Source organism: Triturus cristatus, chromosome 8 (assembly GCF_964204655.1).
Source record: "Triturus cristatus chromosome 8, aTriCri1.1, whole genome shotgun sequence".
Lineage (NCBI taxonomy): Eukaryota > Metazoa > Chordata > Amphibia > Caudata > Salamandridae > Triturus > Triturus cristatus.
In genome coordinates, this window is record NC_140591.1 from 1,661,494,675 (window position 1) to 1,661,522,573 (window position 27,899).

The 27,899-nt window shown below is 43.4% G+C and overlaps 1 protein-coding gene across 1 annotated transcript in view; it reads left to right on the forward strand.

Moving 5' to 3' along the window:
* LOC146808507 (transient receptor potential cation channel subfamily M member 2-like) overlaps nt 1-27,899 on the forward strand; it is a 206,396-nt gene that overhangs the window by 134,087 nt on the left and 44,410 nt on the right. The window contains exons 16-23 of the mRNA XM_085623588.1: nt 1,964-2,096; nt 2,195-2,366; nt 3,366-3,546; nt 6,032-6,213; nt 9,902-10,034; nt 15,996-16,083; nt 18,882-18,969; nt 27,340-27,491. Coding sequence (XP_085479714.1) covers nt 1,964-2,096; nt 2,195-2,366; nt 3,366-3,546; nt 6,032-6,213; nt 9,902-10,034; nt 15,996-16,083; nt 18,882-18,969; nt 27,340-27,491 — 1,129 coding nt within the window. The remainder of the gene's footprint in view (nt 1-1,963; nt 2,097-2,194; nt 2,367-3,365; nt 3,547-6,031; nt 6,214-9,901; nt 10,035-15,995; nt 16,084-18,881; nt 18,970-27,339; nt 27,492-27,899) is intronic.

Consider the following 27,899-nt stretch of genomic DNA (forward strand, 5'->3'; position numbering starts at 1 on the left):
GCCATCACAGAGACACGTACACCCATTGAGGCCGTAGTTCTCCATTCACAATCCATTGGAATCACACCTAAAATAACTACGCAAAGCCTAAAGCTAAGGTATAGCTGAGGAAGGTGGAAGGATAAAAAAACAACGTAGAAATCCACTGGAAAAGCACTGCCATTTAAAAACCATAAACTTGGAAATTCACCAGTTATATGTAACTCACAACTATAACTTGCACCGCCTTAGATTTCAGATGTCATCAGTGATCTAAAATGTGATGTTATAAGCCGTGCATTAGAGTGGAGCAACATATACTTATATCAGGAGGCAAAACTTGCTTTGAGGTTTCAACCATCAAGCTGAAGCGTGTTTCATGTGGCGATGACACGATTTGTTGCATTTGCCGAACATTCAGTTCACTGTATGTGTTTCAATGGTGTACAATGATAACATTACTATCTATGTCATTCATCCTTGTTGTGTAATGCACCTTAAGAAGCAAAGTTCAGGTATCCTGGGTACTCAAAGTTGTGCACATTAATGACCTTTGTTGACCTATCACAAATCCATAATAACGTGAATTGAAATCCCGATGCTGCACATTTGCATTGTTTGGCAACACTGTGGCTACAAACTGCATTTCACTTTCAGCCGGATGTGCCAAAGCACTTTCAGGCAGACGCACTGTTCGGGCATCCGTTTCCACACTTGCAGACAAACAATTTTGGGGGTGTTTTGCAGCAAGCCATGGACCAGTTTAAGGCTGAGTGCTTGCCTATCTCATCATGGTCAGTCTATGGTCTGAGAGCCAGAAAAGTCCAAATTACCTGCTCAAGAGACAATCGGAATATACTGTTCATTGTAACTATACAACCCTAACGCGTAAATACAGTGAACATGCACCTGTAGGAGGTCAGTGAAAATTGTGTGTAGTAGTCCATGGAAAGAGGTTGTGGTAGGTAGGCGGACATACAGTAGTTTGAAAAGAAGCGACTGCATTAAATGCTGTATCGTCACTGCACACAAGATGGAGCCGCAGCACAGGGCAGTGGTGTGTGCTTGCCTCTTAGAAGATGCTCCAGGAGAGCCAGTGGAATGCCTCCTTTGGACTCTACACAGTAGAACATTGACAGGAGCCAGGAGGAGCAGTGCTTCATGCCTTCTAGAAATGTATCATTTACTAAATCTCCAGGAGAGGTACACAGAATAGCTGTGTTCGGCCAGTCTGAGTTCAAAATCGGTTCCTTGTCATTTGATGTCTTTTATTAAACCTCTTATCGTGCAGAACAAAATATATAAACATAGCTCCCTGTGGAGATTGTCCTTCAAATCTCCATCCTGGTTCCATGGAGGAGTATCACTGATACCGCTTGTAACAGTAATCATTCACTTGCCATGGGATGGCCTCTTTTTTGTATCTCTGTGGACTCGTGCTGATCAAAAAGGTTTCTTCCAAGAGGGTTAGCTTGCCCCTCAATAATGGATCTTCCAAGTCCTACAGTTGGCTCCACAATCAGAAACACATTTCCTTTGGAAAACATGCTATTTCAGGCTGCCACTCATTGTGTGTGTTGTATTTGGACAACCAATTACGCTGCAAGATGGCATATTCTTATTGGATGCTGTGTCTGGATTGCTTCCTTTTTGATTGTAACACTTGGCTGTGGTTGGGGTTGGCATGCTTGGAGCGATGAACCACATAAAAGCTGACTTGTCTGCATGCAGTAACAAACTCCAAGGATGTGCAATCACAGGCTGGGAATCCTACTGAACTTTTGATTCATGACAGCCCATCATATGGCTCAGTTATTAGCAGCCAAATTGCCGTAATGGCTTGTGTGTTGCATGCATGCTGCACTTGCATCTCATTGGCTCATGCACGGTCATGTTAAAGGGCTGAGACTTTCCTGACCCCACAATGTTATTCTGTAGCAGAGTTCAGCAATGAGTAACAAGGATTGTTGTTTCCATTTGTCAGATTCTTCTCACTCACCCTCTATGCGGGAAGGATCTTACTCTCTCTGGATTTTATCATATTTTGTGTCCGCCTCATGCACATTTTTACCATCAGCAAGGTCCTGGGGCCAAAGATCATCATGATGCAGCGCATGGTAAGCAGCCAGTGAAGCGAATGCATACATTGAGGTCTGATCTTGTTCCACCAAGTTCATGAGAACCTTCCTTAACCTTCCGTATTTCTGGTCGGCAGATGAAGGACATCTTCTTCTTCCTCTTCCTGTTGGCGGTTTGGATTGTGTCATACGGCGTGGCCAAGCAGGCCATTCTGGTCCACAATGAGGATCGACTGGACTGGATCTTGCGTAATGTGATTTATCAGCCATACCTCATCCTCTTTGGACAGATCCCAATGGACGTTGAACGTAAGTAGCTGAAGACTTGTCCACCTCCACCAGTCTCTTGCCTCACTGTGCCTTCACCTTGGGTAGCGTGGTCTGTGCTTCAGGAAACGCCTCCTCGAACGCCACCATTGGGCATTCTGTCCTCTTTGATGCTCATGCTTGTGTTGTGGTGCTCTTGGTGTTTTGGAGTTGTTAGGTGTCCCACCATGTTTGAGGGCGGGTGCTGGGACAGGGGTGTGCTGTTCATGGTATTTTATGTCTGAATGAGTTCTGTAATTTTCAATAGTGCATGCTGTATACTGATTTGTTTTGCTATTATTGTGATGTGGTAAGTCTCAATCACTGAGCATGGATTCTGTTGATTGAGCTTTGAATGAATTGTCAAAATAAAGCTGAAATCTCAGAACTCGATTCAAAAGATGGCTTCTGAGAGACTGAGAGAATGGCTTAGCTCTGAGTGAATGGAAGAGCGTGCTAGGCAGGTTTGCGTGTTTATGTGAAAAGCAAGTTGCTGATATCTGTGGTCCAATGGGTGATAGATTTGTGAAATAACACACTATTTGTTCATGAAAAAATCCCTCTTTAAATGCAAGTTTACCTTGATGAATGCTTAAACATTTTGGTCCAGGTACTTTTAGCGCGGTTGGTGCGGTGCATCAACACTACACCAAGAGTTATTCTATGTGTGTGTGTGCCTGTGTGTGTGTATGTGTGTTTGTGGATGGTTGTGTGTGTCACAAGCGTGCGTGTTAGCATGTAGCGATGTTAGTCTATGCCGATGTCAGTCTGTTAGTGTGTATGTTCATGCGTGTGTGTATGAGTGTGTATATTAAAGTGTGTGCAAGCAGACATGTGCGTGTTAGTGTGTGAGGTTGTGTGAGTATCACTATGTCTGTTCATGTGTATTAATGTTTGTTAAATGGGTGTCTATATGGTCTCGTGTTCTGATTCCTGCCTTTGGGCACTCCTTTGAATGTGTAATGTAACGTAGTTTTTAACAGAATATCTTGTATTTGTAAGGTTCGAGTTTTGATGTAACCAAATGTACAATTAATGGAACCGACATGAACTTGCCAAAATGCGCCTACGCCGATGACTTGGGCAACCCGCTCTTCCCTGAGTGGCTGACTATTATTTTACTCTGCTTCTACCTACTGTTCGCCAACATCCTGATTATGAACCTTCTCATCGCCATGTTCAGGTGAGTCAGAGGGTTGCTTTTCTTGTCAGGAACCCTTTCTCTTTCTCACAATACAAGTTTTGTCTTTCTTTGTGGCTCATGACCACAAATCCAAGACCCCAGACCTTACTGGTTAACCATGTGAGTTCTCTGAGTGCCCCCAGCAAGCTGGGTGTCTCTGCCAACCAAACATCTTGACTGTGAATGACCAGTTCCAACATTTGCACCACTGAAGTTTGGTACCCCCCTGGGGAGATTGATGTAGGCAGCTTTTTCACCTACGCCCAGCCCTCATGCATAAACCTAGACCAGAGGAGCCCCTAACTGGTCTCCCTTGTGACTAGTCCCAGTTCACAAGTATGTTCACCACAAATATCAGATCCCTGGTAACCCAACTAACTGGACACCTAAACACTATTGAAATTACCTTTGGCATCGTGAATAACTTTTGGGACTCGGGCCGAATCCTTTTCCCTGATTTATTTGGCAGGCCTTATTAGTTTTGGGACCACATCATGTGGAAACTCAATGACGCAGGCTCAAATCCACAGAGGTGTCCATCTATAACCCTCGGCCTTCACAAAACCATAGCAGAATGAAAATGCACCGGGCCCGATTCCCAAAAGTAAAGATAGACCAAAGTCTAACTTAGACCAAAATTCTAACTTTACTACTTTTCGGTGTTCACAAAGGTAAGTTACTAAGAGTAAAGTTAGACTTTTGGTCTAAGTTAGACTTTTGGTCTAACTTTACCTTTGTGAATACCTGAAAAGTAGTAAAGTTAGACTTTTGGTCTAACTTAGACTTTTGGTCTAACTTTATCTTTATGAATAGCTGAAAAGAAGTAAAGTTTGACTTTTGGTCTAAGTTAGACTTTTGGGCTAACTTTACCTTTGTGAATCGGGCCCATCATATCCAATCAGATGCATTGTATCTTCCTCTTGGATACCTCTTCTCCACTGACTGCAGTTTGACACCTAAACTAGACCCTCAAGCCACCCACTGATGTGAGGAGTCAAAGAGTTGAGCCAGTTTGTTCCTTGCCCATATCATCACATTGTTAATCAGGCGTTATGTTATGGGTTTATCCAGCGGCAATCTTTTAAGGGCTATAATAATGCTTGGATTGTTTCTCATATCGAAGTGCTAAAACATTCTGTTTTTTGTGCATGCCATAATTTTTACTGTTCATCTGCCAACCTATTAGTCAAGATTTATTTGTTTGCTAAGTAACATCTCTGTCATAACCTTTGTTTTGTGCTATTTCCTGCATGTGGTGCCTGACTAACTACATTTGTAACACGCACACTTCTCCGTAGGGACTCTTGCTAACCCACCAGCGCCTCTTGAGTATGCGTAGAGAGTGAAGCACCCAAAGAGAGTCAATCAATCAATCATTTATAGAGCGCAGCAGCTCACCCATTAGGTGAGGACACTATTCACTGGTGGTCCCATGATGCCGGGACGATTTCCCATTTCCTATCACTGTTCTCTGTTTTCACCTGGATATTGATGGAGCGAACAAGAGCTCACCTCAGATGAATGTAGCAGTTGTGCTGGGAAGGGTTAGTTTCAGGTGAGCCCTCTCGTAAGCACAGGTGGGCTCTTGCTTTCTGAGGGGAGGTCTAACTTCAGGCAGGCCGTCTCTTGCTGGGGAGGACTAGGTGCTGCAGGTACCTGAGCTTCCAGATTGCTTTTTGTGTGGTGATGTGCAAAAACTTGCCCGGTCCCTAGCTGATCTGAAAAATATTTCATGAGTCCACAAACGTGTGCAGGAGGGCGGAAGTCAGTATGGCAAGTATCTAGTGTCTACTTTAAGATTCAATGTTTGCAATTTAGTGAAATCACTTTATGGAGTCAGAGTGAGCCTAAAAGCATCTGCACCTAAGCACCTTTCTATAATTTCAATTAAAGGCTGACTTTATTCAGAGTGAATGTCTGGTTAGAAAGTAAGACTTTGTGTGCAGTGCCAAATGGCCAGGGCCAGATTTTGTGTGAGAAGTCCATATGGATGAAAACAACCCCCAAAATGTCAGTAATGCAGAAAATAAAAGAGTGTGATTGAGAAAACATATATAATAGAACATGGAGAACTGAATGGCCTCTAGGAGCTTTTATGCTGAGCAGAAGAATATAGGTATTTATATCACATCCACTACCTGGAGATATAGTTTTTTCAGAGAACTGCACAATAAGTAAGTCTTTGGGAGATAAAGCAATTTTTCAAGCTTCATCAAAGTGTGTTTGATTGCAGAACTTAAGTTTGCAATGAGGCCACTAGATCACATCACATCTTAATTGCAACCCTTGAGGGTAACCTAGCAGTTCATCCAAGAGAAGCTTATACCTGTAGACCCTAAGGTTCTTGACGATTGAGAACCTTGAAGAAATCAAGTGTGGTAGCAGAAAGTGACAGAGAGGAATGTGTCTGCTTCTCGAATGACCTTGCTCTTAGGACTATGAGATGTGCATGAAAAGGTGTGACAAACTTACATTTGTCCTCCAGCTATACCTTTGCAGAGGTCCAAGACCACACGGATCAGATCTGGAAGTTTCAGCGCCATGACCTGATCGAGGAGTACAACAACCGACCCCCCGCACCACCACCCTTTATCCTCCTCAGCCTCCTGCACTTCCTTGTGAAATACGTCATGTTACGGAGACCAGCACGAGGGCAAAAACAACTCAGTGAGTACTACTACAAGCCCTTCATAGAAGTAAAAGTGTGATTGTTGTATCTTCAGGGCTGGTACCCTTAAAAATGGTTTCAATTGTGTCAAATGTTCCAGATCTTTGGAATTCAGAATGGGATTTTGGTGTTCTGTACCCCATAATGGCCATCGTCCTTCTTTCATTGCAGCACAGACAGGCAATCCTATTTGAGCTTCTCACTGATGTCTTCACATATTTCCTCAACAACTGCACTGCATAAGTGATTTATATATTACACTTGTAGGACCAGGTTCCGCCTCTGATCCATCAGTCTTCAGCTGAACCATGAGTGCTCTGCTGGGGTAGGTCGGCCGGAGTCCTTCCGACACGGATAAAGCTGGACTGAATGTAAACATATTATGCATACAATAAGCGTACTTTGCTGGCCCCTTCTCATCAATCACTACAAACAAATGCATCAAAGTCAACCAAAAAAAACAATACAGCCATTCTGTTCCTTCAAAGAATTTACCCAGGACACCCTCTGAAAAAAACTTACTAGCCTTTCAAAAACCCACCGCCAAAGCAAACTGAATGCATACAACATTGCCCTTCAAAATCATGTTGAGCTCAGTGCTCCTCTGAAAAGCTAATCCTTGCAACTTGGACCCTCAGCAGCATGGGGCACCCAAGAACTTGGAAAGAACCTGCATGCAAGTCACAGACAAGAAATAAATAGAGACTAGCCCTCAACACTGAAGCTACCACCTAACTCACATCTCACTGCTCAGCTAGCAGCCCCACCATCATCCTAACCAGTGCCACCTTCAACACAACAACTATCAACAAGTTCAACAAGAAAAGAAAGCTGACAACCTATGCACAACCCAATTCCTAATCCAATAAATAGGAACAATAATGTTAACCACTTCTTCACTGAAAAGATAACCCGGATCAGATGCCATCGCAACACCACTAGTCAAACATTTGATTTGCTTCCTATTCCCCACCAGTATGTTCCCAAGTAGAAGGCCTTCCGCACCCTCTCACATACAGCTGTCACCAATATTTCCATCTCCTCTGACAATGACATTCTCCTTCATCCATCATGAAACCTCTTCATGGTAATGCTGGCATGCCCATTGTCAACACTGTCAACGCCTCCCTCAGCTGAGGAACTGTCTGGATACCCTCAAGGAGACCATGGCAAGATTCTGTTCAGGCAGGGTCTGTGGCACATGCCACTGGAGATTAAGGAGGTAGCTGAGTGCGAGATTGGGTGCAAGGTTCGCCTGGATACTGTTGGGCTCAGAAACAGAAGTGGTGCAAGACTTTAGGTGATGGAGTGTAGTTTTTAGATGTGAAGTAGTCCCATGAGCATTGCAATGCAACCATCACATCATAACGGGTGGAAGGATACCCCAAACAGCCAACAGCATGATGTGAACAAACAATGGTCCCATGAATGGAATCAAAGCCTAGTCTATATTTTAAACATTGGGTCATGCAGACAGTGTCACTGCCTAGCAAGACCTAAAACACATATGCTCATATGAAAGGAGCCCTCAGAACATGAGAAAAACAACACATGGTGCCATTTTTGCACAGTTAAGAAATATTTTACGAGCACCGATCTTGTGGAGAAATACAGATGCACGTAATATGTGAAAATCGTGTCTTGGAACACTCAGCACATATGAAAAATGTATTACATAGATGCATTCAGAACATGCAAAATCATCAAAAAAGAGTGCTTGGCACATGTTGAAAGCATGTCATATAGCAGCACTCAGCACATAGCAATATGTCACCTTAAAGTAAGGAACATATGAAAAAGAAACACTAAGCACATATAAAACTATGACACATAGGAGAACTCTTGAGATGTCTTATCATGAAATGAGAAACCAGTTTGGAGCACAATGGTCTATATAATCAAAGAAATAAATCAGTCAACCATCACAACTGGGTGTATTTCTTAACTCCTTGTATTTCACTCAAAGAATGATAGCTTCATTAGAGGCTCAAAACAAACAGTACTTCAGAAACATTGATAACAGTTTGGAAATTAATGCAAACGTCTGGTCTACAATAAATAAATTAAATTTCAGCACGCTCAGGGGGGCCAATTGGCAAAGGATGCTATTTTTTAGCAAGTGGCTACTGTATAGAACTCCTAGCTTTAGAGCTAAGGCCTATCCAAATCAGTCAGGGCAGTGTTTTCGGTGCCACAATCACCCCTCTGCCAAATGGACGCACATAATTTCACAGTGTCCCCTGATCCAGAAATTTTGGATCGACATTTTTGATTATTTAGCAGCAAAAAGTATATTAACAAGTGGTCCCAATGCCTTGTTGATAGTCCTTGGTTATGACCCAGATCTCAGCCTACCCGATAAAACGATAAAACTTCTTTATATTGGAATGGCAGTCGCCAGGTCACTTCTACTTCAAAGGTGGCGATCAGATCTAATACCATCAAAATATGAATGGATCTGGAAAATGGAACCGGTTAAAAGAAGCGAACGAACATATGCCTTATGAACGGGTGGGCTGAAAAAGTTTGACAAGATCTGGGGAAGAGTTTTTTAATGGGGATGCTTAATTCGACAGATTTGGTGGATTTTTAGGAAAAAGGTAGTAGCACCACACTCCGCTTAGAAGGGTCTTTGGGATTTAAGTGAACTATTTAGGATCAAGGTATATTTTTGATACGTACGTTTACTAGGTTTATGTTTTTAGGAATGGAAGATCTGAGAATATGTTTAAAGTTGATGGGACTACGGGGAAATGGACAACATTTTAGGGCCATAGGCATTTTAAGCGATTGGACTTGAAATGTTTCTGATTTACTAGCTGGATGAATTTCTGATTAAGTGTTTATGTTAAAATATTTATTCCTGCAAATCCGATGATATTGATGAATTTTGATCTATGAATTTCAACATTTTGACATATGAATATTAAGATGCTAATTTTTGTAATATATGGATTTCAATTAAAAAAAAAAAGAAACATTGATAACAGAACTGAAAAGTCCTTCACAGTTAGATTTTGCAAGTAATCAATGCAAATAACCCATTTCAAAAAGTATACAGTATGCAGAATGTCTTAAACATAAACTGACAACTGGCAGTACTTTCATAAGCCATGGAGGAAGGACATTTATTTCCTCCTCAAGCAAGCTTTGACCCCGCCCCCCCCCATTCTTATTCCCTAATTTGGACCAACTATGAGGTGCACCACTTGTACGTTTTTAATTATGCGCTGTTACAATTATCCCTAAAGGTAGTATCCATTAACTTGAAAAGGGTAGTGGTCCAGTGAATGAGAAAGAAGACCAGGAGACTGGTAGGTACAGGGAGAATAGCAGTGGGCAACGTAAAAAGCCAAACTCGTCACCTAGAGACCTGGGCGGCCGGGGACTGGGATATGAAGAGAATAGGATGAGTGAGAGGCTGGCTAATTCGATAATCATGTCAAGGAGGTGTTTTAGCACCAGACTGTGCTGGATGAATTGATTATTGAATGGACAGAGATTGTATCAATGTGAAGATTTTGTCATAGCACGATTTATAGATCCTTCTTGCTGCTATACATGATTAATGGACCTGAATGTCATATTTCAGGCTGGTAGAGAGTTTTATGAAGGCATGTGACTATTACAGACTATCACATACCTCATGCGCTACAGATTCTCAACCTTCCCCATCTTGTTCGACAGTGAGAACGATGGACGAGAGTGAGGCCGCAGCTCTCCTGTCCTGGGAGTCCTACATGCAGGAGAACTACCTCCAGAGCCAGCAGTGTGAGCAGAACCAAAGCACCGACCAGAAGATCCGCGACACCTCAGACAAGTAAGAGACGTCTCCTAACCTCTCAGCAAACCAGCTACTGTAGCAGCAAAGCTTTGTGAGCAAAGTCCAGGGCTCAAGTCCAGGCTGACATGTCTCTCCATCAAACACTCAAGGCTTTGCGACAATATTAAGTGCAAGCAGAGCATGCTTTTTGTTTTTTATTCAGATTTTGATTTTACCACAACGTCCACATTACATGCAACATAGGATCACAATGAACTACAAACACCCTCTCAAACCCACTCTACCTGCAATATGTAATCTAACATGTGGAGAACATTGATAAAAAAGAGGTCATGGGCTCTGTCAAGCTCAGTTCTCTATAGTCTTTGGACATGTGTGACAGAAACCGTCCTCATTTATGTTTGCATTTCCTCAGAGAGCACTAAATTGTTTGTATTATCTGTTCAAGTGGAGGAATTGCCCAAATCCTCTTGGACTGATAAAAAATCTATTTGTCCTTGCAGGCTGCCCATAAGCGGGCCACTTCCAGCCTTGCTACCAGCAAAAGTTCATTACATAACATGCCATACCCAATGCCGGCTCTTCCTCTTCTGGGTACCCTTCCAGCAATAGGATAAGTAAATCATCTGAGGTGGCATCCCCCGTTTTCTCTCCCACCAGTTTACTGACCTCGCTCCAGAATGGAACTATTGTTCTGACATAACCTCTAAAAGAGGAGGAGGAGGTCTCTCCTTCTGCATACCCTCCAACAGTCTTCTGGCCTTGCAAAGTACCATTCCTTCATAGTAACTAGTGTATAACACCATCAGTAACTTTTAAGCTGACTTCCCTCCATTGAACAGAAGTGTTAGAAGTAAGTAACCTGTCGTGCATCAATTCTCACTAATTGTCAGTCATACGCCTCCCCAAATCTTGATCCCAAACACCTCTCAATGATTCAGTGTCCTGGGCAGGTCCACATTCTACAAATATTCTGTAGCATTTGGAAATCAGACCTTTAGGTCCTCTGAGGCTGCTATTGCCCACTTCAGAATCCGAATACCCTTGTCTCTTCCACTCACATTTTATAAAACCCAGTGCTGAAGCTGCTAATGCTGAAGCATTTCCATTTCCTCCAGTCCAAAACATTTTGTTTTTTGAATGACATGATGTTACTTCTCTCAAATAAGTCTGCAGTGATACAGGAACCTCCTCGGTTCCATGTTACGAAAGTCAACGCTTACTGTGGTGGAGTAGATCCAGGATTCATTGCAGTCAGGGGGCAGGACAAGTAGTTCTGCTGGTGGAGACTACAATGTACCCTAGCTTATAAATCGTTTAAGCAAGGAGTTGAGATGTACTGCTGTTGGCCGATGTTGTTTAATCATCCAACTATCGCCTACAATGCTTGCCCGACTACAACCAATTTAATCTAAACCCATTTTGTTTCAGAGACCCTCCCCCAAGCAATCTTCAGATACATACATGTAGCTGAATTGCCTTACAGTATGTTAGCATATCAGGGCATGCCAACCTACATGAAACCCTGAGAGCCATAATTATTCTGGAGTTTTCCCCGCTCCATATGAATTTTATAAAGGTCCTCCGTAGGGGATGCAGAACCTCGTTCAGAACGACCACCGGAGGCGTTTGAAAACTGTATTAACTATACTGTGAGAATTGCCCTGTTCAAACTCGCTGTTCTCCCCAACCATTATGTACAAAGAGTGACCGCCGTACCTACGATCAACTGTTTCTATTGCCTTTATCTGCCCCAGGTTGTTTGCCGGCTACAACAGTGAAGGTCTCTCTTCGGCATGATGCCCAAATTGGAAACCTTCCCTTGCCCAAGAAAAGCCCATTGTATTTTGTATCTGCTCCTTTTCCACTGCGGTCATATTATGATCCAGCAATTTTTTTAAAGTACGTTTTTTTCCCTGGACAAATCTAGCTTGTTACTTGGTGCCTGTCAGGAGCGTCCTCGTAGCGTATGTATACTCGCATCACAAATATTCTCAACTTGTATTCCTTGTCCACCCGCACGCTCTACCAAAAGACCTCTTGTCATTGGCTCCTCGGATCCTATCCGTCAGCAGGTCTGTACCAATGTCATATAGTGAAGGTGGGAACCCCAGCCTCGTCCCTCTATGAAGAATGAAAGAGTCTGACAACACCCCTTACCTGTGGTGTAATACAATGAGCAGTTATCCTTCTGCAAATCTTTTACCCCAATCCTACGTTTATTAGCACATTTTCCATGTATGCCCTATCAGTACATTAAATCCTTTAAAATTTATACAGAGACCAACAATGCCGCCCCCTCTTTACACTTGACCTGGTAAATAAATGCGGCTATTTTCTAGTGTTAGTCCATGCCATCTTTCCACGAAAGCAGTGCACCTGGTCTGAATACATTAGGTAAGGTACAAATAGGGCATGTTTGAGGATGGAGTCAACACAGTTTATTTTAGATGCTGGATAAGTGTAGGGGAAACCCAACTAGACCCGACAATCCTAGGGGTTAGATGGTGAATGAAGTGTAGTGGAAACCAACTAGACCTGACTATCTTAGCAGTTGGATGGTAAATGAAGTTTAGTGGAACACAATTAGACCTGACTATCTTAGGGATTAGAGGTTGAATGAAGTGTAGTGGAACACAACTAGACCCTACAATCTTAGGTGTTAGATGGTGAATGAAGTGTTGTGGAACACAACTACACCCAACAATCTTAGGGGTTCTATGGTGAATGAAGTGTAGTGGAACACGACAAGACGCAACAATCTTATGGGTTAGATGATGAATGAAGTGTAGTGGAACATAACTAGACCCCAAAATCTTAGGTCTTAGATGGTAAATGAAGTGTAGTGGAACACAACTAGACCCGACAATCTTAAGGGTTAGATGTTGAATGAAGTGTAGTGGCACACAACTAGACCCGACAACTCAGGGGTTAGATGGTGAATGAAGTGTAGTGGAACTCAACTAGACGCGACAATCTTAGGTGTTAGATGGTAAACGTAGGGTAGTGGAACCCAACTAGACACAACAATCTTAGGGGTTAGGTGGTTAATGAAGTGTAGTGGATTCCAACTAGGCCCGACAATCTTAGGGGTTAAATGGTGAATGAAGTATAGTGGAACACAACTAGACCCGACTATCTTAGGGGTTAGATGGTGAATGAAGTGTAGTGGAACACAACTAGACCCTATAATCTTCGGGGTTAGATGGTGAATGAAGTTTAGTGGAGCCCAACTAGACCTGACAATCTTAGGGGTTAGATGGTAAACGTAGGGTAGTGGAACCCAACTAGACACAACAATCTTAGGGGTTAGGTGGTTAATGAAGTGTAGTGGATTCCAACTAGGCCCGACAATCTTAGGGGTTAAATGGTGAATGAAGTATAGTGGAACACAACTAGACCCGACTATCTTAGGGGTTAGATGGTGAATGAAGTGTAGTGGAACACAACTAGACCCTATAATCTTCGGGGTTAGATGGTGAATGAAGTTTAGTGGAGCCCAACTAGACCTGACAATCTTAGGGGTTAGATGGTGAATGAAGTTTAATGGATCCCACTAGACCCGACCAATCTTAGGGTGCATCACCCATGGTCTCCTTGAAGGAACCTATCTAGCTTCCCGTTCCAAAATGGCTGCTTCAGATCAAGCCTGCCATCACTCCAGTGTTCAAAAGCAAATGTTACAATTTATTTTTTTAATTAACTGTGCCCCTATTCACGTACAAAAGGCAAATTCAGCACCACGAGGAAGAACAGTTTACAGCTGAATATCGTGAGAGTGTCTTGTTGTTGCTGGAATAGATGGTTGGAATCTAATATATTCCCCCATTGGAAGTCGGAGTGCATGATTTTTGCACATAACATCTTTTTGTGGTATTGTGGTCCCAAGGGACCTGGGGGTCGGGCTGGTCCTTTCGTTGGAGGATTGGAGCAGGGGCTTTACCTCATTTAAGTATGACATGATAATGTATTAATGTAAAAATACATTCTGATTATGGTTATGTATGTTGAGGTATAATATTTTTATGATATTTTCTTAATGTTTCCATTGTTTTCAATAATGTGATACATATGTTTTAAATATGAATGTTGTCATTGCTTATTAGAACATTTCATTTTAGAAAAATAATTCTTGGATCTTAAAAATATTGATAAGCAAATGGAAACATGTTTTTTTGGAACACTTGAATTCAAATGCACCCTCTACATCAGCAAGGAAACCCAACATGTTTTTCATGTCAAATAAGAGTCACTTGAAGTTGGCAGAGCATCCTCATTCCTTGCCGACCTCTGTGTATGGTACGATGAAGCAGTGTTCATACTCTACAAACCTTTCTACGCCACATGTGGAGTTACATATAACATTACCATTACCACTTGCTGGACACAACGATGAATATAGTATCATTTACCGGTTTGGGTATGTGTTGTTTTTTAATTACATTTTGCTTTTAGATGTTGTCATTTATTGGTAAAAATATTAGGAGGTCACACACATTGCATACAGTGTCTGGCAGGCCCTGAGTGATGCCCAGGTATCACTGGCCCAGCACACCAGTAGTGCACAGAATACTTCTTTCCCATTTCTTTGTACAGGATTCACAAATTTGCGAATCACACAATTTTTTAAATATTTGTTTTATTGCCGGTGGGGTCCTTATGGGGTCCCACATGGGCCTGGGGGCCAGGGTAGGTGCCTCTTGCCCCTTTTCATTTTCCCAGCAGGATGCTTGGTGTACCTTGTTGGGTAATTACCATGACAACAGAATAGCTTCTGTGACAACTAGCCAATCAGCATGAGGTGGATTCAAGAATGCATAACCTAATTCACAAACCCACAATGGACGACTGGAGAAAAAGTCCAATGGGGTGTCTTCTGTGTGGATTTGGGAATCCAGGAAGGATTTGTAAATTAACGGTCCAGATGGCTATAAAATGTAACTTCTTCATGTCCAGGCAGTAACACATTTGAAACTCTCATTTCTTGAAAACTAGTGAATTGATTTACACCAAACCAAGCAAAGGCTTTTCCTTCAGATCTATTTGCCCTTTGTAGTTTAATTTGGTGCAGCCTTTTTTGCAAGGAACAAAAAATACGTAGGAGTTAAAATGGGAAATGCCACTTTTGGGAGTCCTCTTCTGATAGGCTCGCGCTTGACGAATCTACAGCAAGCTTGCCATGAAGAACCCACTGTGGATATACACTCATTAATGAAAGTTTCAGAGTCTATGAATGGCTCCAAATGTATTTTTTTCTAAAATGCCCTTCAATTGAAACTGTGACCTGCCCATAACTCCCGCCCATCACAAAGCACGATTCTGGGCATGTTTGCATCTATTCCTGTGCAAAATAAAATAACTCAAATAATTATTTGTAGGAGTTGTCTCAGCTGATGACGTGCCATTATAAGATCTGACTTGACAGGACAGCGGTCAGCAGCATGTGTTGTGAGCTATTCTTTGAAAATACACATAGGGTGTGTTTTGGTTTCACTCAGAGGAGTATTCCTCTCACGCCTCATGCTATTGACTGCTTGATGTATCATTCCACCTCTTATGGAGTGCTTGCTTTACAAGACAAATAGGGAACATTCTACATCTTAAAAAATAGCTAAATCAGCATTCCTTCAGATGGAAATAATAGACAATCCTATTTTGTAATTACTGTAGGCCTTTTAAAACCCGATGGAAAGACATTATCACAGCACCCTTAATGTCATCATCACAAATACCACAATTACCACCACCATCAACTGCAATGCTGCCACCTTTATCACCACTACCATTACCGTTGCCACAGATATTGTGCATGTCTGTGTGTTCATGCTTCACAACATGAAAGCCAGACCTATTGGCTTTAGCAATACTTGCTAATAAAAGTGGTTTGATTATACGAGTCAGTGTGTCACTGATCAGCTCATGGATACTCCTTGTATTTATGTTGACCCACATATCGAGCCTCATAGGCAGATTTCTTACCTTCTTGTGTCTACTTAGGGTCAGCGCGGTGGTGAACCTCTTCGAGGTGGAGCAGGAGAAGCGGTCAAGGATGATGGAGCAGAGGATGGCAGCGCTGGAAGAGCAGGTGACGAGACAGCACTTCTCCTCTTTCCCTTTTTCCTTTCATTAATGCTACCTCCCTCTGAACCAACATCACATTTTCTTTTTATTTGATCTTCCATATTGCTGTAACCACTATCAAGTGAACTATTCGAGGTACTAGGCCCACTCCAGGATGGTCTGAATTGACTTGGACCTGAGCTGGACCCTTCCTCCTCATGCTGGGAGCAGGTAGTTCAGGGGCACCATTGCGTTTGAAACTTGTTGAATACTCACACATTCACAGGAGCATCATGGGGTTTGAAACGTGTTGAATACCCACACTCACAGGAGCATCATGGGGTTTGAAACGTGTTGAATACTCACGCATTCTTAGGCGCATTATGGGGTTTGAAACATGTTGAATACTGACACATTCACAGGCGCATCATGGGGTTTGAAACGTGTTGAATACTCACACATTCACAGGCGCATCATGGGGTTTGAAACATGTTGAATACTCACACATTCACAGGAGCATCATCGGGTTTGAACCGTGTTGAATACCCACACACACAGGAGCATCATGAGGTGTGAAACGTGTTGAATACTCACACATTCTTAGGCGCATCATGGGGTTTGAAACGTGTTGAATACTCACACATTCACAGGCGCATCATGGGGTTTGAAACGTTTTGAATACTCACACATTCACAGGTGCATCATGGGGTTTGAAACGTGTTGAATACCCACACAGTCACTGCAGCATCATGGGGTTTGAAACTTGTTGAATACCCACACACTCACAAGAGCATCATGGGGGTTGGAACTTGTTGAATACCCACGCATTCACAGGAGCATCATGGGGGTTGAAACTTGTTGAATACTCACACATTCACAGGAACATCTTGGGGTTTGAAACGTGTTGAATACCCATGCATTCACAGGAGCATTATGGGGTTTGAAACTTGTTGAATACCCACACACTCACAAGAGCATCATGGGGGTTGAAACTTGATGAATACCCACACAGTCACAAGAGCATCATGGGGGTTGAAACGTGTTGAATACTCACACATTCACAGGCGCATCATGGGGTTTGAAACGTGTTGAATACTCACACATTCACAGGCGCATCATGGGGTTTGAAACGTGTTGAATGCCCACACATTCACAGGCGCATCATGGGGTTTGAAACTTGTTGAATACCCACACAGTCACAGCAGCATCATGGGGTTTGAAACTTGTTGAATACCCACACACTCACAAGAGCATCATGGGGTTTGGAACTTGTTGAATACCCACGCATTCACAGGAGCATCATGGGGGTTGAAAATTGTTGAATACTCACACATTCACAGGAACATCTTGGGGTTTGAAACGTGTTGAATACCCACGCATTCACAGGAGCATCATGGGGTTTGAAACTTGTTGAATATCCAAACACTCACAAGAGCATCATGGGGGTTGAAACTTGATGAATACCCACACACTCACAAGAGCATCATGGGGGTTGAAACTTGTTGAATACCCATACATTCACAGGAGCATCATGGGGGTTGAAACTTGTTGAATACTCACACATTCAGGGCCAATTTGAGAACCAAGATATGTTTACATAAAATGAATCTAAGTGGAACTCATTTCCACATTCAGTGAGCATGCTCAAACTCTAGCCTTCCAAGTCTTCCCCAAGTTGGTAAACAACGTGGAACTCTGTCCCATCACAGGTGCAGACATTATCTTGTATCACCATCACCCTTTCTTAAAAAGAGGTTTGTATTTCAGAGCCCTGCATGGTGGACATCTAGCAACATAAAACACTTTTGGGATTCTTAGTCGTTGGTGCAAAAATTAGTGCAAGGGGGTTTTTCTTTCACCTTAGGCTTTCAGGCTCTCTCTAGAACTTGGGTGTAAATATTGGTGTGGAAACACCCCACCACACTGGATTTGCCTCTGATATCTAATGCATAACTGAGTCCACTTCAATGCACAAAACAGCAGGGTAAAATGAGTGAATTTGGTGTGCAGGTTGTTTCTGCATGTTCTCTGTTTTTCTCTTGTATCACCAGCTACAGAACCACAGAAAAAAATAATTTGCACTCAGCACCTGATCTAGACAGTTCAGGTTAGTTACTCCAAGACACTGTTGATACTATGGTTCTTATGACAGTTGTCGAACTAACAATTTAAAGTGCTGCCTAAGAGTTCTTCCCCAAATCCGAGCTAGGACATTAGTCTATCCCACCAGCTTAAGTCCATCAAAGGTGGTGTTTTCCTTGACTAGTCCACCAGAGGGACTTGTCACTAAATACATTCTTTCCATGACATTCCTATAGCATTCAGACACCTTATTCCATTCTGTCAAAATATGCTTTAAGTCGCTGATCAAGGATCTACCCTTCCGACGAGAGACTTTAGATGGGCCATATCCTGGGATCTTCCTCTTCGAAGGAATATTGACATGGAACACTGTGGGATACCCACCTGGGGCACTGGAGACTGGTACCTCAACTTCGACCGACTATAATGATAGTCGGGCAGTAACAGGGTAGTTCTAAAACTATATGAAGGGTGTTTAAATTGTTCCAGTTGCCTGGTGGCTCAGACCCCATCCCTTATTTTCATTTCAAAGCAATATCATCATCATGAAGCCATGTGATCATTTAAATGGAAAAAATATCTGAGATATGGAAATCATGAGCTGTTAACTCTGTCTTGTTATTATATTTATCACATACGATTGCTGTGTGTTTTGTGAACATTTGTTTTTGCCGATGCTGGGGTGAAAACTGTCAATGAATGTAATGAGGTTTGTGAAAATATTGACTTTATTCCATGTAGATGTCCCAGTCAACAAAGGCCCTGAGCTGGATCATTGAAACGCTGACGGACAGTGGGTTTGGGTCAAGGGAAAGTGCTCCAGTTCTTGGTAAGTATGTTATACCTTTGCAGGTATTATCGTATGCTGCACCCACCGCTTTCCACTGCCGCCCTTTACCATGCACCATCACTACTTCTAGTTTTGGATGCTTATTGGATTAAACAACAAACATTCAGAATTTAAAACATTCCAAAATGCCTGCCGCGCATGTGCATTCATGTATACCAGCCATCGTGTAAAGATGGTTCTTGCGCTTTCTCTATTCCTGTTGGGAGCCACTCAACCCATGTTAAAGGCCTTGCATGTTGCATGCACCTGGATGGCCGAGGACAGATGAAGGAGAGTGTGGCTGCTCTGGGCTCATTCGCAGACTCCACAAACAGCCTCTGGTGTCGTTCAAGCCAGCATGCTGCTTGCATGGTCTGGTATGAGTGCCAGACACTACAATGGCGACTGAGGATGGGATAGGGAAGACCTCCCACCCTCCTGGGAAAACATAGATACCTGCTGCCATGAACCACCCAAACCAGCCCATTCAACCGAGCCCACCCACTGCCCCTACCTCTGCCGAATCTGGAGAATACTGGTAAATCAAAGTGATGTGTGTTCCTCTTTCACTGAGGCGATGAGAGCATATTGACTGCCCCCCACCCTGTCCGGCTTCAGGAATGTCCATGTTCGGTGTTTGATTGAGCAGTGAGGGAAGCATTGACCACTGAGGGGAAGGAACAATCTCCACTGCCGGCTCCACACTTGACTTAACAGCCACCCTAGTGCCATTGTGATGTGTGCAAGAAAAGGAAAAATACAAAAAGAAAATACTTGTGTAAAAAGGCAACGCGTATGAGAGCAAAATGGCACTAGACCATAAGCACATTGGAAGGACAGGTCTGTGACCCCTGGGAGTGGCAGATGACCAACAGGAGGCCCCAGCAGCACAACAGGATCTGGCACCCACAGATCACCTATGGGGGGCGGGGCACACACACATCCATGAGGCTGCTTCCCTCATTTAATGAAGGGATAGATCCAGCAACAGCATCCCCTAGATGGAAAACTGGGGTTAGCTGCCTCAATAACTAATTCAGGGCCACAGAAGAAATGAATGGTACAGTGAAGAGGTCCCTCCTGCTACTCCTCACACAAGAATATATATACAAGCTGCTAGACGTGGCATCCTTGGTGTGGTTTCCCCAGACCTGTTGTCTTCTGATCTCCTGTTTTGCTGGCTTAAGGATTCTGAGCACATTACCACTGCTAACCAGTGCTAACGTGCATATGATCTGGACTTTAAACTTGGTTACATTGGCTTATCCCCAATTGCCTTATTTAGTTTACTTATAAGTCCATAGTAAAGGACATCACATGTGCCTAGGCCCTCTAATATAACTGCTACTAGTGGGCCTGCGGAACTGATTGTGCTACTCACTTCAGTAGCCCTTTAAACATGAGTCCGACCTGCCACTGCAAAGCCCGTGTGTGCAGTTTTAAACTGCCATTTCGACTTAGCAATTGAACCTACTTGTGAGGCCCAAGCCTTCCCTTGTATTACATATAAGACTCCCCTAAGGTAAGCCTTAGGCAGCCTTAAGGGCAGGGTGCAGTGTATTTAAAAGGCAGGGGATATCATTTTGAGTTTTACATGTCCTGGTAATGAAAAACTGCTAAATTCGTTTTTCACTACTACAAGGGCTATCTCTCCCATGGGTTAACGTTGGGATTGCATTAAAACAATATTTAGGCATAAATTCCAATAGGCAAAAGATGGAAATATGGAATTTGGTGCATCTGGACAATTTAAAATCACAACTTACAATCAAGTCGTATTGTAAATTGTAAGTCTGAAAATGCCACTTTCAGAAAGTTGGCTTTTCTTACTTTAACCATTCTGTGCCTCTGTCTGTCTTTGAATACACATCTCGGTTGGGTGACAGATGGGCTTTTTGCATTCTCTCTATATAGTCACATAAAAGGAGCCGGGTTTTACATTTGCATCCTGATGGCCCATAACCAGACTGATGGGCCTTCCTGAGGTAGATTGGGAGGGAGGAGCTGACACTTGCACCTGAATAGGGCTCTGCCTGTCACCACACAAAGAGCTGCATACCTCGCTGTAGTGAGTCTGGAGCTAAGGTAGGCAAGGCATGGACCTTGTGTTCTTCAAAGGTCTTTTTGAAGTCTCTGCCACTTCAAAGGCACAACTGGGGAATTGTATTGCAACCCTTACAATCCCAAATCAGAACTTTGCTGAAACCAGGGACATTCTGCCAGGTAGAAGAGCTGTTGTGCTATATGAGGGACTTCCACTTTGCTAACTGCTTTGCTGCGTTAGCCTGCTGATTACTGTGCTGTAGGAGGGACTCCCACTTTGTCACTTGCTTTGCTGTGCTGGCCTGCTGCCTCTTGCCTGGGAGTAAGATATACTGGACATGCTGTCTAAATCCTTGCACCCAGGTTGTCCAAGGGCTTGCTGACTTGCCTCCTGTTCTTAAAGTCTCAGGGCCATCAAAGACTTCCTTCAACTCTTCTTAAGTTGCTGCAATCTCCCAACTGTAAGCCCTGCCCTGCCAGGAGGTGCCAATCCAGTCCTGGACCATAAGAGAGCGTTCTGCAGCAGTTTTTTTCATCAAAATCGACATAGTGCTGACTTTGCGTCGATCGGAGCCAATGTAGTGCCGACTCGTAGACAACCCTGCGAGGCTCTACAAGGACATGGGTCATGGCTGCGAGGCTTGACGATGATCGCGCTGATCCAAGGCCCCAACTGCAAGGCTTGATGGTGCGGCGTTGATCTGAGGACACTGCTGAAAGGCTCAAAGCAGCCCCTGCATCGTAAGGGGCTTGAGGACCCAACTGCGAGGCCCAACTTCAACGCATTGACCTGACTGTGTGAACCGGAATTGATGCATCGAGTCTTCGATGCCGACCCTTGCTCTATCCATGGTGTTTTTTCAGTGGGACCCTGCGTGGTTCCTGTAGCCGGACCCTGCATGGTTCCTGTAGCCAGTCTTCCCTCCATTTTGTTTGGCATGAACTTTGGATTCACCCCAGTCTAGGGAGCCCAAAAGTAACTCCTAAGTGCTATTCACTTTATGGAACTATTTTGCAGTTCATTCTTTAAAAAATCATATCTCAAGTTCTACTTATTAAATGTTTGACATTTTGGTCTTGTTTTACTCAGATAAATATTCTCTATTGTCACAAAATGATATGGAGTCCTTTGTGGTGTTTTCACCGTGTTACTGTAATTAAAATGTGCACAAATACTTTACACATCGCCTCTTAAATTAAGCCTGGCTGCTCTGTGCCAAGCTACCAGAGGGTGAGCACAGCTAATTTAGGTTGTGTATCTGACTTATTCTGCCAAGGATTATTTTCCTGACATGGACAGGGTGCATACCTCTGCCAACGAGAGACCCAATTTCCTAACACAAGCTGTTTGCGATCTTTCCAGGGGTAATTGCAGCACTAAATGCTGATTTTGACCAACAGCTCAGTACAGATTATACGCTTTTTTAACCACACCAGACTCATAAAAATAAAGGAGCAATGACTGATGGCTCCTATACTTGCCTGAGAGAAATGGCAAGCGCATGCATCAATGAAGACCAACAAAAGGAAGTGGGAGCCCAAGTCATACAAGAATCCAGGTAATTGATTCTAAGACACTTGATCCTGTGCCAACGGGGAGTCAAGCTGGATGACTTTCTAATCTTGTCCAGGTCCCACATACTGTCAAACCGCTAGGCAGAAGAAACAGAAGTAGACCTATTGAATAGGCCAGGAAAACAGAGCCACATAAGAATGACACCATTCAATGAAGAGGTGGTGGACTCAATAAGAGGGAGAGCCATGCCGAGACAAACAACCACAGCACAACAAGACACAATGAACAGGTGCAGAAACTGTGGGTCAGATGCTCATGCAATGGACAAATGCTCCACCATGGGAAAGGCAAGCCATTTTGCTTGAGTGTACAGAAGCGAAGACTGTTGAAGAAATCCCTCGGAGAGGCAATGCATTACTTCGGCTCTCTGACCGCTGATGCTGGAAAAAGAACAACAATAGGACACCCCCAGAGTCAGGACCCCAAACAGGCTCAGCGAGGATAACAACGAAGAGTTGGAGATCTTCTTATTCCCCTACAGCAAGCAAGGTAAAAATGGACAAAGACCCAGCCCAAATGCAAGATAACAGTCACTGGCACTCCTGTGAATTAACTTGCTGACACAAATGTGTCTGTAAATGTAATAAACATCAACCAGTATTGAAGCTTGCAAGCCCGGTCCCTCCTTATGCCGATGAGCACCAAGATCTATCTGTATGGGGGACAACACGTCCCCTTACACTGGCAAGTATCATTGATGTAACAGTTTGTATCTGAGAGGTTGTGATACAAGCCCAGTTTTATATCACTATGGAGGAAGGAAAACTGTTGGGCTGTCACACAGCAGAAGACCTAGACAGAGCATTCTTCACTTGTAAGGTACATGATCAGCAAGTAGACTACATTCTAAGAAGTTTTCCATACCTATTCCCAGAGCTGCAAGGACTGTAGAGTACGCTAATGAAACTGCATATGTACACAGCAATATGGAGCACAGCCCTCAGACACAGGCGGGTGGCTTTCCGTCTACGGCTATTGGTAGAAAAAGAGCTAGAGAAGCTTGAATGAACGAGTGTCATCAAGAAGGTGTTCAGTCCAACCCCATAGGTATCTCCTATGGTTATCACCGAGAAGCCAAAACTGCTGGAAGCCACATGGCTTTGCATTGACATGTGCGTACCCAATAAATCCATAGGACGCAAGTGACATATCATATCCACCATAGATGATATCACTGCAGACCTCAAGGAGGCACAATGGTTTTCAAAACTAGCCCTCTACGCTGGGCACCACCAGCTAATGCTTGACCCAGTCTCTATATATATAACCACATTTTAAACCCATTAGGGGTTAAGGAGATACTAACGCCTCAACTTCAGAATTTCCTCAGCAGCAGCGTATTTCAAAATGCAATCTGTGAGACATAGTCTCAATTGTAAGCGATGCTAACCATTAATGACAGTATCCTGATATATTTAACTACACTTGCTGACCACTCCCAGAATCTACGAGGTACCTTCAACTGCTCACTGATTGCTAACTCTGCATAAGGACAAATTTTCTTTTTTAAAACGCAATTGAATTCTTTTGATATGTATTCTCTAAGGAAGGGTTGACAGTGGACCCTCACAATTCAGAGGCCATGCAAAAAGCTCTTGTTTCACGAAGCACCACGGAAAGCCACATACTGTGTACCTGTGCAGGTTTGTCCTCAATCTCACAACCCTGTCAGTACGTCTGAGAGCACTTAGAAAGATGAATGCTAGATGGAAATGGAATGTCCAGGAGAAGGCGGCATTTGAAAACATTAGGTAGGCACTTCTATATGATACCACAAGGATGTACTTCGACCCCTAAGAACAAGGAGCTTGTTGTCAACCAAAGCCCATTTCTCATTCAAGAGCACGAACAAGGAGTGTGAGCACTATTCGCCAGCAAGACTCTTACTGATACAGAAACAGGTATGCACAGATTGAGAGAGAAGCCCTCCCATCAAATGGGGCTGCCACCAATTCTGCCTGTATCTCGATGGACAAGAGTTGGGAGTTGCACTGACCATAAGCCGCAGATCCACCGGTTCTCGGGCCTGGTGCAGCACTACATTCTAAGATTGGTGGGTAATACAGCTCCAGCAGTATGCCTTCAATATTACTCACAAGCCACGTGTCGGCAACCCTGCAGGCTATTTGTTGAGGATCTGCAGGCACCCTGACGTGGTGCAACAACACCAGAAGACGATATTGAGGACTATATCAATTTGGTCACTCAGATTGCCTGTCCAAAACCAATGTGTTTGGAGGAAATTGGAGTGGTGTCCAGAGAGGATGATGACTTACAGAAAGTAGTGGAAGTGACGCAGCAACAGAAATGGAAAACCTTCCTGCAAGATTACTAGCGATGGGCACCTGTTGACACACTGATGCTCTCTCAGTTGTGGAGAAAGAGGGAAGAGATGAGTACCACTGGAGACAGACTCCTCTTGAGAGGGAAGAGAATTGTGATATTCTCTGCATTCCAGAAGATGGTGATGGAACTGGAACACCAAGGGCATCAAGGAGTCAACAAGTTGAAGTCACACCATAGGGAAAAGGTGTGCGAATTAGCTATGCACACCTAGGCTAGAAGTTTCGGACTGCTCTGAAAAGCCGGTCATGAACAGTGAAGAGTTCTGTGGTGTCAGTATAACGATGGAGTGAGAGGGTGAGCCAAAATGTCTCTTGGTACAAATAATATCACACTTTGGGAAGGCAGGGAGTACTTGGAGGCGGAAGAGGAGTCTGCTGATAGAAGGAAACGACACAGAGTGGTTACTGTGGTTCTCTAGGGAAAAAGCATGGCAGATGGTATATGCAATAATTTAGGCCAGAAGACACAGAAGTTCTAGGTTTGTGGAATTTGCTTTAAGTGATAGGCGTGTTAGATGTGCAAGATGGGCCGCCCATTTGAAGAGTGAGGAGTGAGGAAGGTTTTTGCAGCCAAAATAATGACCAGTTGCTGCTCTTCATTTTACCTAATGGCCCTTTGAAAAAGGCTGAAAGGCTAAATGAGAAAAACATAAGAAACATTTATGTGGTTCCCAAGGAGAGACTGTCTCTCAAAAAGCAGTGTTTTGGAAGGGTTGAATCAAAAGAGTGATACTTACAGTATGGCCATTTCTTGTACACACTTTTCTAGTTCATTCTTTTATTGTTTGGAACAAACAACCATATCACATTGACATTGATCACTTGCAGGTAAGACCAGTATACACCATGCTCTGGCGCCGCCGCCAGTCTTGAAGTAATTTATGCAGTAATTCCTCTCATCTCTTATCAGTTTTGAGTGACCTCACCTGTGGTATTCAGTGACTGTTTGAGGCAATAGAACTACATTTAAACAAGAAGGAATGCATTACTAAACATTCAGCCTTACCTAAAACTGCAGGCTTTCAAGGGCATGGGAATGTCAATGACAGCGCTTCTTAAACAAGAAAAACATATTGGCTTTTTAGCTAGTTTTATTAAGCATTTTCAAATACGAGGTACAGACAAATACAGCATCATTTTCACCATCCACAAGACCATGTAGGGGGGGAGGATGAAGAAAGGGTTGTCTACTAGTAGCTCCCACCAGTCCCATCCTCTGGTACCGAGAAGGAGCCCTGGCATTGATCATCTGACACTCGTCACCTGCAAACACTTGCACCACGAGCCCTGGAGCACCTGCTCATGAGGTGGGCTGCGACTCATACACAGTCTGATGTCCCACTGCTGGAAGGACTGATTGAATCTTTTGCTGCTGATCTTCTCAAGCCGACACAACTCATGATGTCATCTCAAAGTACACCTTCATCCTCACCTGGACTGATGCACCAAAAGTGATGGCATTGCACCCACTGAGTGATGGTATGATCACATTCTACAGTGAGGTACTTGCTTCACTTGCAGGCACTCGTGTCCAGACTCTTGCATCACAACAGGACCTCAGTGCTTGGCTGGCTCGTCTCTGACAGCTCTTCACTAGGATCAGGGACAGTCACCAAGATCATCAATAACCCAAAGATTCGACTCCACACTAACATCTTTGCATCATTGAATGTATCATGCTGTGCCAGCCATCATAGCATGGGCCATTGATGTGTCTCTAACAGAGGTGATCCTGGGAAGTTACATATGTCATCCTAATCTGATCCAGTGGACCAGGAAAACATCAACCTGATCTCTGCCAGGTCTCTTACAAGAAAACTGTGTGATCACAGCCTACAAAGGATCATCCCATTTCATGACCCATCACTGAATTACCTTATCCCTGCAAAGTGTTGTTCGTGGATATACTACCGCAATTAAGTTTAGGTGATCTACTCGCTAAAGTAATGGACTCCCCTCATAGAGATCAGAACATTATTGTCTGCCTTAACCTTGACCTGGCAATAACTGATAATAATCACTGGCTGCACTGAAGCCACTCCTGCCTGCACCGCTTTAACAAGGCCAAGTGAAGAATGTGTAAAAATCTGCTGTTTGTGTTCTTCAGGCTTCTTTCTCTCATTTTCTTCTCCACAAGTTCTCTGAACCAACTGACTGGTAGCCTTAGCACTACTTAAACAATCAATAAACGTAATATTTCCTTGACTTAAACTTAAGATCTTGATATTGACAAATGTTATTCCCATTGCACTTTGTGAATCCTTTTTTCTTCACACAGTTGCCCACACACTTTTAGGACCTCTCTCCATGGTACTGGCCCCACGCATGCACATATCACTTTTAAGACTTGACATTCCACAAATGTTGCAATTTTGGCACTTAAAATGTTCTTGGTTTATTCACCAGTGCACAGTAAATCCATTGATGAAGGTGAAACAGGATCTGGGGATAAATCAGATGGTATCATGTGCCTGTATCACGTGAACGCCCGCGAGCTGCTGTATCCGGACTCCAACATCTACCGCTTCCCAGTTCCAGATGAGATGGTTCCATGGCAGGTGAGGCTTTTATTCCTTTTTCCTGGGATCTCAGCGGTAATGGGTTGTTTGATTCGAGGATACATCAAAGAGCTTTGTCACTCCTCTCTCTTGACTGTCTTATCTTGATTGACCTTGAAATAGGTCCCTTGTAGCATGTTTACCAAAATTAAGCAAGAGGTATATGCAGTCTGTAGAAGTGATATTCAAAAAGCTTGATCTATGTTTGGACTTCTGTCCTTCAAAATTAGAAGGCCTTTCTTTTTTTGCTGCTTTCTGACATCTATTGTTGTCACCAGCAGACACCTTGCTCAGATTTTGCCCCAATCTTTCTGACAGCACAAAGTGTGGTGTACTTCAATCCTACAATGTCTGTACTCACCATCAACAATCAAGGAAGGCATCCTCAAAACAAGGTTAGCCAACAAA